The sequence below is a fragment of the Cetorhinus maximus genome, chromosome 19, assembly GCF_964194155.1.
Source record: "Cetorhinus maximus chromosome 19, sCetMax3.hap1.1, whole genome shotgun sequence".
In the NCBI taxonomy this organism is placed as follows: domain Eukaryota; kingdom Metazoa; phylum Chordata; class Chondrichthyes; order Lamniformes; family Cetorhinidae; genus Cetorhinus; species Cetorhinus maximus.
Genome location: NC_135897.1, coordinates 33,682,671 through 33,696,045, shown reverse-complemented (window position 1 = coordinate 33,696,045; position 13,375 = coordinate 33,682,671). Strand labels below are relative to the sequence as shown.

At 42.9% G+C, this 13,375-nt stretch overlaps 1 protein-coding gene across 2 annotated transcripts in view; it reads left to right on the top strand.

Annotated features, from left to right (window-relative positions):
• LOC144693734 (SPRY domain-containing SOCS box protein 1-like) overlaps positions 1-13,375 on the top strand; it is a 229,914-nt gene that overhangs the window by 108,644 nt on the left and 107,895 nt on the right. For both annotated transcript variants that reach the window (XM_078563681.1, XM_078563680.1), the window contains one exon: positions 1,323-2,161. In XM_078563681.1, coding sequence (XP_078419807.1) covers positions 1,468-2,161 — 694 coding nt within the window. In that variant the 5' untranslated portion in view covers positions 1,323-1,467. The remainder of the gene's footprint in view (positions 1-1,322; positions 2,162-13,375) is intronic.

Here is a 13,375-nt window from a genome sequence, read left to right as displayed (position 1 = left end):
AAACCACAATCGCTTGAAACCACTTAACGTTGTTTAAACAAACAAACATGAAATAGAAAGCAGAAATCAAAGAACCTGAGGTGTCAGTCACGCAGCCCAGATGTTTATAACACTTATTTAAACAACTGTGGCCCAGAGAAAACATTGTTTGTTTGACAGCTCAGGATCTCTGATCTCTGCTGTCAATTTCAAAATGTTTGTTTACGTTAAGTGATTTCAAGCATTCATGGTTTTTGTTATTGATACTTTAAAGGAACTGGATGATTAACACATTTATTAGTGTGTAGTGAAATGACTCATTTTTCAACATAGGAGAAAGTTTGAATGAATTACTTTTTAAAATAATTTTTTGCACATTCTACGGTCATTATAGGGTTTGTTGGTTCTATACAGTTTATAGTGGGTTAAGGGGCACGAAAGTGCCATAGCTTAGCATGGGGCACATGAGGGGCCATTGAGGGGGTGGATGGGAGGGTAGAGCTAGACATAGGGGGCACAATGGGGGTGGGTGGAAAGTCCAATCATGCCATGGGGGGCATGCCAGGCCATGGGGTGTGGTAGCTTCTCATAGGGGGCATGAGGCAGACCTTTTAAAAGGTCCCCTGAGGCAGATCTTTTAAAAGGTCCCCTGAGGCAGACTGGGTTCACAATTCCCTTGATGGGCCGCGAACCCTGACTCTTTAAAAACCTGGCCTGACCCCGTGTGGAGGAGCAGGACATGCCAATCCCCGCAATGGAGCCGGCCAGGTTGGGAGTGCCGAATGCAGGCTTTTGACAGGAACCAGCCCGCACTCCAAAGGCACTCCTGAAAATCAGATAGCTGGGAATGGGGTCAGGAATCCTGGAATCGGGATCTGCCTGCCATTTTAAAAGGGCTCCCAAGTCATCCTGACTCGGTGAAAATCCAGGCCATAGTAGAAGTTTTGATTGGCACAGAAAAAGTGTTTTTTACTGTATGAATGGAAATTTATATTTGAGCCATCTGAAAGAATTTTTTAAAAGTGCATGGTGATCTCACCATTGACTCCTATATATGGTGTGGGCTTGAACAAGCAAAGGTGGAGAATGTCTGTATCCCATTATGAATCAGAGGAAGTTTTGTCTGAGTTTACAGTGATGTGGGAAAATTACATCCTCCTTCAGCCTTTTACTGGTTAAAGTCTAGCAGGAGCTATGTGATTTAGCTGTGGATGTACACTATATACTTTTCTTTCCCATGATCTAAAAAACGAGATTGGTTGTGAAATGTTAGTGAAGAAAAGAGGGAAAAATATATGAAAAACATCTTGTTGGAGCTTACTTGATTTTTCTTTTCATTTTAGGAGTTTTCCCTGAAGGAAGTTGTTCTCTGGCTGAAAAAGGAGGAAATAAATCAGTCTGCTTGTCATACTGTTGGCTCCCTGTGAAGTGCTTACATGAGGTAACAATAGGCCAAAACAACCTTCTCAGTGGTTTTTGAGCCAAGAAATGGGCCAGAAAATCTCAGGGAATATAAAGTCTGTGGATGTGAGGGAACCAGCCTACAGGCCAGTTAAGCGAGAGTTGCGAGGTCCTGACTTTTGTAAACCAACTCGGCTTGACATGCTACTGGATATGCCATCGGCTTCTCGAGAAGTTCAGCTAAAACATGCCTGGAACAACGAGGACCGTTCTCTGAACATTTTTGTAAAAGAAGATGACAAGGTAACCTTTCACAGACACCCAGTAGCCCAAAGCACAGATTGTATCCGAGGTAAAATTGGGTACACACGAGGGCTTCACGTTTGGCAGATTCACTGGCCTACGAGACAAAGAGGAACACATGCAGTGGTTGGAGTGGCAACAGCTGAAGCTCCATTGCATTCTGTGGGATACACCTCATTAGTTGGCAGTAATAATGATTCATGGGGTTGGGACTTGGGTCGCAACAAACTATATCACAATAGTAAAAACCAGCCAGGACTAACCTATCCGGTGTTTTTGGAGCCAGATGAATCATTTGTACTGCCAGATAGTTTCTTGGTGGTTTTGGATATGGATGAAGGAACATTGAGTTTCATAGTTGATGGACAATATCTGGGTGTGGCTTTCCGAAGTCTGAAAGGGAAAAAACTGTACCCAATAGTCAGTGCAGTCTGGGGGCACTGCGAGATAACAATGAGATACATCAACGGACTTGACCGTAAGTCACATTTAAATCCTTCTTTCGTATTTATAAGTAAATACAATTTATGGTTTGTAAATAATATGGGCATCAGCCTTTTTCAGAATCTCTTGTCAAGGCAAACTAAAATTTCAAAATGAATGTATTTTGCAAGTTTGCACAGAAACATAAAGTAAAATATGGTTTCAAACTGTGTGTATGTTCTATGGTGGAGGAGGAACGAGTCTGAAATATGCTGCAGAAAGAAATGCTTTCAGTCCGAGCCAAGGGTTCAGCTTCCCATTGTAATAATGCACAACTTTCATGTGCACTTGCAATGCCGTGGCATACAAGGCTATGGGCCTAGTGCTGGAAAATGGGATTAGAATAATTAGGTACTTGTTTGACTGGCACAGACTCGATGGGCCAAAGGACCTTTTTCTGTGCTGTAGACCTCTATGACTCTATTTTACAACTGAAGTCAGTATCTTTTTTTTAAAAAGGTGACCTGTTGGAATAAATTTTCTAGCTATCCAGTTTCTTCTGTCATCCCATCTCACCAACTCCTTCAAGCCAAAGACATTTGCCTTGGTTTCAATTTTTTTTTAATAGCTGTTCTAAAATATAACCACATGTTTAGGGAATTTATCATCACCCATTGCAATCGCTCCACTCCCCCACATCCCCTGCTCACCAATGGCGTTGACTCATTGCTGGAATACAGTTCTAGAGATGTTTTACAGCCATCATTAACTCACTGAAGAAGCATTATTTCTTTGAATTTGACAGTGTTTGGTGTGATGGGCTGTTCTATCATTTGGGCATCAGAGCTAACTATGATTCTGTCCTCTAGTGTGCATCATTCCAGTGGTAATTTCTGCATTCAAGATTGCTGACCTCCTCCTTACCACCCCCAGCTCTGGCATTAGCACTATAATTGTAGCTCACGTATTACAATCTTAATGGAAGTCAATTAATTCAGTACAGACTGGAGATTGCACCTGGGATCATCGAGGTCTCTATGACTGAGCTAATTACTGTGTGCTCCAGAGCTGTGTGCAGTGTTGAATGTGGTACTGGAGTTATTTCATGTAACATCAAATGATCAAAAAAAACTGGATCCTGTTTTTTAAGGATCACTTTTTATGTCTGTTTGTCTTGCTAAAAAAGTATTATTGCCCAAACCTTCCAGTCTCCAGATCATTGGAGATGGGAAATATGTCGGGAGATGTACGCCATGACCCCACAGAAGTCCTGACGCACAGACATATGTGGAAATTGACCCGGAAGTTTAAACTTATAATAGGCCAATTCCCTGATGCCTTGGACCCTCCAAGAATGTCTCCAACCCTGAACTCAGGGTGGAGATTTGGGCTAGATATGCAGGATTTATCTGTGTACTTACTCTTACAGACAGGGAGGAGCTGTTAGGTAAAAGCAAAATACTGTGGATGCTGGAAATCTGAAACAAAAACAAAAATATCTGGAAAAACTCAGTAGGTCAGTCAGCATCTGCGGAGAGGAATACAGTTAACATTTCGAGTTCGTATGACTCTTCATCGAGTCATACGGACTCAAAACGTTAACTGTATTCCTTTCCGCAGATGCTGTCAGATCTGCTGAGTTTTTCCAGCTATTTTTGTTTTTGAGGAGCTGATAGGGATGGCTCCCTTTATCTCCACCTCTTGACTGACCGAAGACAGTGGCCAGCATCTTCCGGTCGGCGAGCAGGGGCGGGGCCAGCTCACCAACACGGCGTGACGTCGGGCATGCGTCTTGACGTCACCCGGCGTGATTTAGATTGTCAGTTCGGTGGGCGCGCATCTTAGTCGGATGTGCGCCCGCCGACCTGTCAACAGCCTATAAGGTCATTAATGGACCTGCCCGTCCAACCTTAAGATTGGCGGGCAGGCTGGGAGCCCAGGCGGGCTTGTGAAAAAACATGAATCTTCATCCACAGGTGAGATGAGGTTTCATGAGTGATTTTAAAAAATGCAGAATATTTTACAATAAAAGTTATGGACATGTCCCAATTCATGTAACAGCGTCACATGAGGGGACATGGCAGGGAAATTTTTTTCTGGTCTTTATTAAAAGCTTTAAATCGGAGCCGATCTCCCTGAGGCAACACTTTGCCTCAGGGAGATCTGTGCGCTCTTTCGCGCTTATGCGCGAAAGAGCACACTCCCGGCTGAGGGAATCCCCCCAGCTGCCCACACAGCGCTTCCTGGTGCACGTCATGCTAGGCGGGTCTTAATTGGCCCGCCCACATAAAATGGCGGCACGCCCCCAATTGGGGGCGCCGATCAGAAGCCCGCCCGCTCGCACCCGCTCCCGCACTTCCCCAACCCGCCCCAACCCTGAAGTGAGGGAAATGTTACCCAGTGTGTTTAAAAAATTTTGAGTGCTGTAGCAGTCAGGAACAGATAAATGCCAAGTTTTCTCATAAGTTTTAAAAGAAAGAGAAATGTTTATTGTTCAACACCTGAATATATGCAACTGCACCCACTCTCACACTCATACAGATAACACATAAGAAAAGCTTGCAAGTCACATCTGTGTTGATCTTAGGATTTCAAGAGTTCTCTGTTACACTTGCTTTTCCCCGGGGTGGAGATTTGAAACGATGCAGGCCTGTAATCCTTCCTTTCCACTGGGGCTCTGGACAGATTCACTGTTGAATTATGTTCACAGTGGCAAACTTCTCTTATTCCAATCCAGTCAAGCGAAACCCTATAGCGAAGCCCTGGTATGGTTCCTCAGGTAGAGAGTTCAAGATCAACACGGGTCTCTGCCTACATGTGGCTTAAAACTGGTGTTTCATAGACAGGGTCTTTTCCCTTCGCTAGTATAGATGTTTCTGATCATGTCTGATCCGAATATGCCTTATTAAAACCCCTTATCAAACACCTGGTTTCTGTCATGTGACCAGAGCATCTCTTTCCATTGTTCTCATAAATAGTTTTTGATGGCTTGTCAGACAATGGAGTTCGAATGTCACTCATCCACACACCATCTTGAAAGAATAGAGCTTTTCACACCCATCTTCTGAATTTCAAGCTTGGAGTTGAAGAGTCTGCAGCAAAATAGTGACAACGGCCTTTTTAATTAGCTGGAGAAGTGCAGCCATTAACTACAGGAAGGGTTATTTACATTTTAATCACTTTTCAAAGCTATGTCCAGGAAGGTTGTTTGCATTTTATATTGGAACTTTAAAAACTTACCTGAGTACAGCAGGTACTACCATGAAAAGAGGGCATGTCCTCTCCTCCCCTAGTTCTTCTACACATGTTTTACTTACCCAGGAGATGCTGCTCTGCCCGTTTCTTCTTCAGCCAGGATCGGAAGATTTCAGAAGAAATGGGCACTATTGTCAGGTCGGTACAAACTTTGCGGGCAGTGGCCCAGTATTGCGGCTGACTGGAACACCTGTGCCTATACATTTAGGTATACATTTCACTTCCCTACATTAGGAACCATTTAACCCTAATAGTAATTTAATACATTAATCACTTGTATCCAATTTGCATTGGCAAATGGAAGCAAAAGTTTCACACTTTTGCCACTAAAAATGAGAGCGAATGAAAGAATTGCATTCATACTTCATGACCTCAGGATATCCCAAAGCACTTTACAGCCTCTGAAGTACTTCTGAACTATATTCACCACTGTAATGTGGGGAACACAGCCAATTTGAACACAGCATTGTGAAAATTACCAAACCTGTTTCTGCGAAGTCCACTGAGATAAATATTGATGAGGATACTGGTAATAACTCCCTTGCTTCTTTGAATAGTGCCATAGGAGCTTTTACATCCAACTAGATGGGGCCTTGGTTTACAACATCCCATCTGGAAGACAGCTTTTACAACCATGCAGCGCTTCCTCAGCACTTCCCTAGAGTAGTAGCCCTAATTTTCGACATTAATCTCTCAAATGGGACTTGAACTAACAACCTTCTTGCTCAGCTTCAAGAATGCTACCTCTGAGTCACACCTGACACTAAGAATAAATTGATTTTTATACTGTGGGGAAACTCACAACCCCACATTCAAAGAGTGCCACCCCCAACTGGATTGCCTTTGCTAATATTTTCCTACCTTCCCCACCAACCACCAATCAGCCTTATCTCCTGTAGCTTATTTGCTTTTATTTTGCCTCATAATAAGACCATAAGACATAGGAGCAGAAATTAGGCCATTCAGCCCATCGAGTCTGCTCCGCCATTCAATCATGGCTGATAAGTTTCTCAACCCCATTCTCCCGCCTTCTCCCCGTAACCTTTGATCCCCTTACCAATCAAGAACCTATCTATCTCGGTCTTAAATACACTCAATGACCTGGCCTCCACAGCCTTCTGTGGCAATAAATTCCATAGATTCACCACTCTCTGGCTAAAGAAGTTTCTCCTCATCTCTGTTCTAAAAGGTCTTCCCTTTACTCTGAGGCTATGCCCTCGGGTCCTAGTCTCTTCTACTAATGGAAACATCTTCCCCACGTCCACTCTATCCAGGCCTTTCAGTATTCTGTAAGTTTCAATTAGATCCCCCCTCATCCTTCTAAACTCTATCGAGTATAGACCCAGAGTCCTCAAACGTTCCTCATATGTTAAGCCTTTCATTCCTGGGATCGTTCTCGTGAACCTCCTCTGGACCCTCTCCAGGGCCAGAACATCCTTCCTGAGATACGGGGCCGAAAATTGCTCACAATATTCTAAATGTGGTCTGAGCAGAGCCTTATAAAGCCTCACCAGCACATCCCTGCTTTTATATTCTAGTCCTCTCGAAATAAATGCCAACATTGCATTTGCCTTCCTAACTACCAACTCAACCTGCAAGTTAACCTTAAGAGAATCCTGGACTAGGACTCCCAAGTCCCTTTGCACTCCAGATATTTGAATTCTTTCCCCATTTAGAAAATAGTCTATGCCTCTATTCTTCCTACCAAAGTGCATGACCTCACACTTCCCCACGTTGTACTCCATCTGCCACTTCTTTGCCCATTCTCCTAACCTGTCCAAATCCTTCTGCAGGCTCCCCGCCACCTCAATACTACCTGTCCCTCCACCTATCTTTGTATTATCTGCAAACTTAGCCAGGATGCCCTCAGTTCCTTCATCTAGATCATTAATGTATAAAGTGAAAAGTTGTGGCCCCAACACTGACCCCTGCGGAACCCCATTAGTCACCGGCCGCCATCCTGAGAAGGACCCCCTTATCCCCACTCTCTGCCTCCTGCCAGACAGCCAATCTTCTATCCATGCTAGTATCTTGTCTCTAACACCATGGACTCTTATCTTACTGAGCAGCCTCCTGTGTGGCACCTTGTCAAAGGCCTTCTAGCAGTCCAAGTAGATAACATCCATTGGCTCTCCTTTGGCTAACCTGCTCGTTACCTCCTCAAAGAATTCTAACAGATTTGTCAGGCATCACCTCCCCTTGATGAAACTATGCTGACTTTTCCCTATTTTACCATGCACTTCCAAGTATTCTGGAATCTCATCCTTAATAATGGACTCTAAAATCTTACCAACGACCGAGGTCAGGCTAATCGGCCTGTAATTTCCTGTCTTTTGCCTCACTCTCTTCTTAAACAGGGGGGTTACATTAGCGATTTTCCAGTGCTCTGGGACCCTCCCTGACTCCAGTGATTCCTGAAAGATCACCACTAACGCCTCCACTATCTCTTCAGCTATCTCCTTCAGAACTCTGTGGTGTAATCCATCTGGTCCAGGTGATTTATCCACCTTCAGACCTTTCAGTTTTCCTAGCACCTTCTCCTTGGTAATGGCCACCATACTCACCTCTGCCCCCCAACTCTCTTGAACTTTGGGGATGTTACTCATGTCTTCCACCGTGAAGACTGACGCAAAGTACCTATTCAGTTCCTCCGCCATTTCTTTGTTCCCCACTACTACTTCTCCAGCGTCATTTTCCAGCGGCCCAATGTCCACTTTTGCCTTTCTCTTACCCTTTATATATCTAAAAAAACTCTTGCAATCTTCTTTTATATTACTGGCTAGTTTACCCTCATATTTAATCTTCTCCCTCCTTATTTCTTTTTTAGTTGTCCTCTGTTGGTCTTTGTAGGCTTCCCAATCCCCTGGTTTCCCACTGCTCTTTGCTGCATTGTATGCTTTCTCTTTAGCTTTTATGCTGTCCCTGACTTCCCTTGTCAGCCATGGTTGCCTCGTCCTCCCTTTAGTATGCTTCTTCTTCCTAGGGATGAATTTTTGCTGTGTCTCCCAAATTACTACATTGCCCATTACTGAACAATTATCTGCATTAAAATTGATCTGGCAATTTTTGGCCCATTTAAATGTTCCAGAAGTTCATTAATACTGTTCATTTCTCTCATTTGTTATTTCCCTGGATATCACTGTTAATATTTTTAGAAAATCTATATTTTTTGAATTAGAACTTGTTTCCTCATTTTAACTGCTGCAGTGCTGTCTGTGTCTGATTATACTGTACGTACATCATCACCCCCACTCATTACTCTGTAACTTGAAGTTTTTCTTCCCTCTAGTTTTTGGGGAGGATTGGGGAGGGAAGAGCAAGTTATCCAGAACAAAGACTGTTACAAAATGGGCAAAAGTAATTGTTGAGCTGCTAACTGAAAAGGGCTTATGAAGAACATGCTGTTGGTTCTGATTTCTATCTGCAGATTAGATGGAGCACAAGATGAACTTGCCTCCAACTCCAGTATCTTGCTTGGATGAAGAGATAAAGATGTTATAAGGCAAATGCTAGACAGAGAATAATGCATACTAGTGAGTGAATTACGGCATTGTAGCCAATCGCTAGATTTAAATTAATAAACTGCCCAGAAAAATAATTCATGGCTTATAATAGTCACTTCAGCCTGATGAATGAGTACAGCTTTATTTTACTCTTTTTCTCCCCTTTCCCATTCACATTATGCATTTCATTTTTTCCTGTTTTTGATTAGTTTTTTTAATGCTGACTGATCATTGGTTGTTGGCAGAACATTGAATATCTTCAAATGTATGATTAAATTCACACTGATTTATGATTTTTTTCCTGATGAAGCCTGGAATTGATTTTGAGGAAAGTGTATGCTGTAGATACCATAAATCCTTGTGCTATGGTGTGACTGAATTTACAAAAAAAGTCAGTAAATTTATCTTCTGAAGACTTAAGTCTTGAGGTTGGTTAAATTACTATTAGTCAAGGACATTCTAATCAATGTCTTTTTACCTGAACTTGATTATAATGATTTTGGGATGATTAATTCATTCAATTCTCACCAGAGATTAAAACCATTTCCTGATCCTTCGCCATTCTATTTAGTTTTTCTTCCCTCTTCTCCCTTAAAGGTAACTTGCTACGATAAATTTCCAAGGGCACCTCCCCTAAATGGCCATTCTTCATACATTAATGATTATTAGCAAGCTATTTGGCTGTGGAAGGAATTGCAATATGACTCAATACTGCTTTTCTGACTCCCCTTGCATGTGCATATATTTCGTCACTGGACAGTGACCAGGACAATTTAGGCACCTCAACTGTCACCCTGGGCAAGGTCAACTAACATTTTTCTAAGATTAAATCACTGGTCACAAAATTTAAAATTGTCTGTTTAACATTGAATTTTAGCCTTATTTGAGCTGGTGTTAATAAAGATTTAGTCTCAATTCTCATTTTTGTCGGTTAATAAGACAAATGGCACATACTACTCAGCATATACTTTCCTCAAAATCAATTACAATGGTAAATAAAAGCGAAATGCTGCAGACGTTGGAGATCTAAAATAAAAACAGTGTTGGTAAAACTCAGCAGCTCTGGCAGCAGCTGTGGAAAGAGAAACAGAGTCGACATTTTGAGTCCAATATAGCTCCTCTTCAAAACTGAAGAGGTTGAAATGTGATGGGTTTTATGCTATTGAAAAAAAGGGAGGATTAGGTGGAACAAAAGAGAAGGTCAGGGATAGGTTAAGAGGGCTGAGGAGATTAAAACACAAAGATGTCATGGAACAAAAGTCAAAGGGACTGGTAATGGTAGTATTAAAGAAACAAAGCATTGATCCAGAGTAGGTATTAATAGCAGAATTAAGGTCAATGCTGTTTGATAGCAAAAATATGACAACAAGGTATAGACTAGTAAACGTAAAATACTGTGGATGCTGGAAATCTGAAACAAAAACAGAAAATGCTGGTCTAACAGCAGGTCTAACAGCATCTGTGGAGAGAAAAAAAAACAAAGAGTTAATGTTTTGAGTCCTTATGACTCTTCAGAGCTAAAGAGAAGTAAAAATGTAATTAAATTTATACTGGTTAAGGGCGGTGAAGCAGGTGAAGCTGGATAGAAGGCTAGTGATAGGTGGAGGCAAAGGACAGATTGCCAGAGATGTCAGGGACAAAAGGACAAAGGGGTGTTAATGATAGTGGTACTGGCTAAAGGAGGTGCTGATGGTGGCATTAAGGTCAGAAAGCAGAGTGTGATAATAGCAGGGCAAGGGTAAGCACTCTGGAAAGAACATGAACAAATGACAGATGGCCCTTGTGGGGGTGGGGTGGGGGAGGAGATGGTGGTGGGATAAAAGATTGAAAATAGGATAAAAGGTGGGGATAAAACAATGAATAAAAATGAAAATAAATAAAAATAAAAAAGTGGATAAAGAATAAAAGTTTTAAAATTAAAATGAATATTGAAAAGGGGGGATAAAAAGGGGATGAGAATGAAGGAGAGAGTTCATGGTCTGAAGTTACTGAACTTGATGTTGAGTCCAGAAGTCTGTAAAATGACTAATTGTAAGGTGAGGTGCTGTTCCTCCAGTTTGCATTGGGCTTCACTGGAACATTGTAGCAGGCCAAGGACAGAAATGTGAGCATGAGAGCAATATGGTGAATTGAAATGGCAAGTGACAAAATGTTCAGGGTCATGCTTGCAGACTGAGTGGAGGTGTTTCACAAAGCAGTCACCCAGTCTGCATTTGGTCTCCACAGTGTAAATGAGACAGCATTGTGAGCAGAAAAAACAGTAGACTTAATTGAAATAAGTACAAGTAAATTACTGCTTCATCTGGAAGGAGTGTTTGGGGTCTTGGACAGTGAGGAGGGAGGAGGTAAAGAGGCAGGTGTTACACCTCCTGCGATTGCATGGGAAGGTGCTGTGGGAAGGGGATGAGGCAAACCTTTGACTTGCCTTTGTCCTGCAACATTCAGCATTTCTACCTTTTGAGAAGTGTTGTTCAATAGGAAAATGGAAAACTTGTTTTTCACAGCTCCTCAAAAAGATTATCTGTTTCTCTCATTAGTGCAGCTGGTGCAATATTGCATCATCATTGTTGGATGTACTGACTCAAGCTATAAAGGCTGGATTTTCATGGCCTGATTCAGGGTGAAATGGAGGCAGATGTCCTGAAAAAATAGTGGTGACACCATGCGGCCGGACGTTCCATCTCCATTTCCAGTGTCTCTGATTTTCCCAAGGGCGGGGGAGAAGCACGAGCCTTGGAACTTGACATTGCTCCTAACAAGCCAGTTGGAGCACTTGAGGCTTAAGCTTGATTGTGCAACCTTTTTGGATTTTTCTGGAGGTAGCCAGCTGCCTGAATCAGACCAGCTAAAGGAAGGCAAGGACCATGTCGAGGGACGAGTCATGGAGGCAGGGAAATTTTTTAAAAAGGTAAGTTCATGTTTCTCATAGGCTAAAGGGCTTACCCCTTTTGAAGCAAAAGTTGCAGCAGACTATTACAGGTCAGAGGAGGAGCAAGTGTCTTTGCCAGTGCAGGTGGCATAGTGGCACTGTCACTGGGCTGGTATTCCAGAGACCCAGGGTAATTCTCTGGGGACCTGGGTTCAAATCCCATCACGGCAGATGTGAAATTTGAATTCAATAAAAATCTGGAATTGAAAGTCTAATGATGACCATGAAACCATTGCCGATTATTGTAAAAACCCATCTGGTTCACTAATGCCCTTTAGGGAAAGAAATCTGCTGTCCTTACTTGGTCTGGCCTACATGTGACTCCACAGCAATGTGGTTCTCTTAATGTTGGCTCTCTTAAAATGCCCTCTGAACAAGGGCAATTGAGGATGGGCAATAAATGCTGAGCTAGTCAGCGATATCCACATCCCATGATTGAATTTTTTAAAAAGCACTTGGCCATTGGAGAGAGGACACATTGTTTGGAATCCACCTGAGTACCAGGAAGGCTGCAGCTGGAAATGGATGCTGCAATCTCAGAAATCAAGGCCATTGAAAATGAGAAGTAGCAGTCTACGTAGGAAGGGCAGAGGAGACAAATGAAAGGCATGAAGGAGAAGGAACCGCCACCATGAGCACAGGATCTACAGACAGAATCAGAGACCTGGAGATGACTGAGAACCAATACTGAAGGAGATTATGGTGGTGACAGATATCTATGCCTTTGTCATTGCAGACCTCTGTGGCACCTCACCGGTGGCTGCACACCAATGTGTTACCTAGGTGACAGATGCTCTCCTCACCACTGTTAGAGAACACATCAGATTTGTAACTGATGAGGCTTCACAGGCTCGGAGAGCACTGGACTGATCAGGTGGTGCCCTTCAATACCCTCTTGTAAGTGTCTTAATCATTGTGGTGGCCTGCTGCACTCTCCATAACATGGCCCTCCTGAGAGGCGCGGACCTTGAGGCCCTAAAAGGTGCAGCTCATCGGGAGAGGAGCAGGAACAACAGCTAAGAGAGGAGAAATTGGAGGCAGATGGAGATGACACTGAAGAGTGAGGTGTCCCAGCTGTGTGATGAGGTGGCCACTTCCTGACATGCTCCAGGAAGAGGACCTCTTTCCCCTCCCTCATAGGTGCCAGGCCTCTGGTTCCTCTGTGGCATCTTGCTTCCCTGAGGTGCAGTGGCATGCTTTGGCATAAACTCTCTCCCTCAGGGCAAACTAGCAGCGTCAGTGAAACCTTCCTCCATTCCTGCCCCCACTGGCTTTACTTGGACAGGAAACCTGTCTCCATTTCAATTAAGGGCTCACTCCAGCGAAAATCTGAAATTCAGTGAGTTTCATACTGGAGGTGGGTTTCTGCATTAAAAACAGACCTGGCTCCTGTTTTCCATATCCGTTGCAAAAATCCAGCCCTAACTCTGGGTAACTTGAAGTTAAGCCTTTTCAACCCTAGAATTGGTCTTTTTTCCTGATATTAGAAGTGTTGCTTTTTTAGTTCTAACTATCAACCTTTCTCTCATTCAGAGCTAAAGATCATTTCCATTAGTCCTAACTTGCTATGAATCAGCTTGTG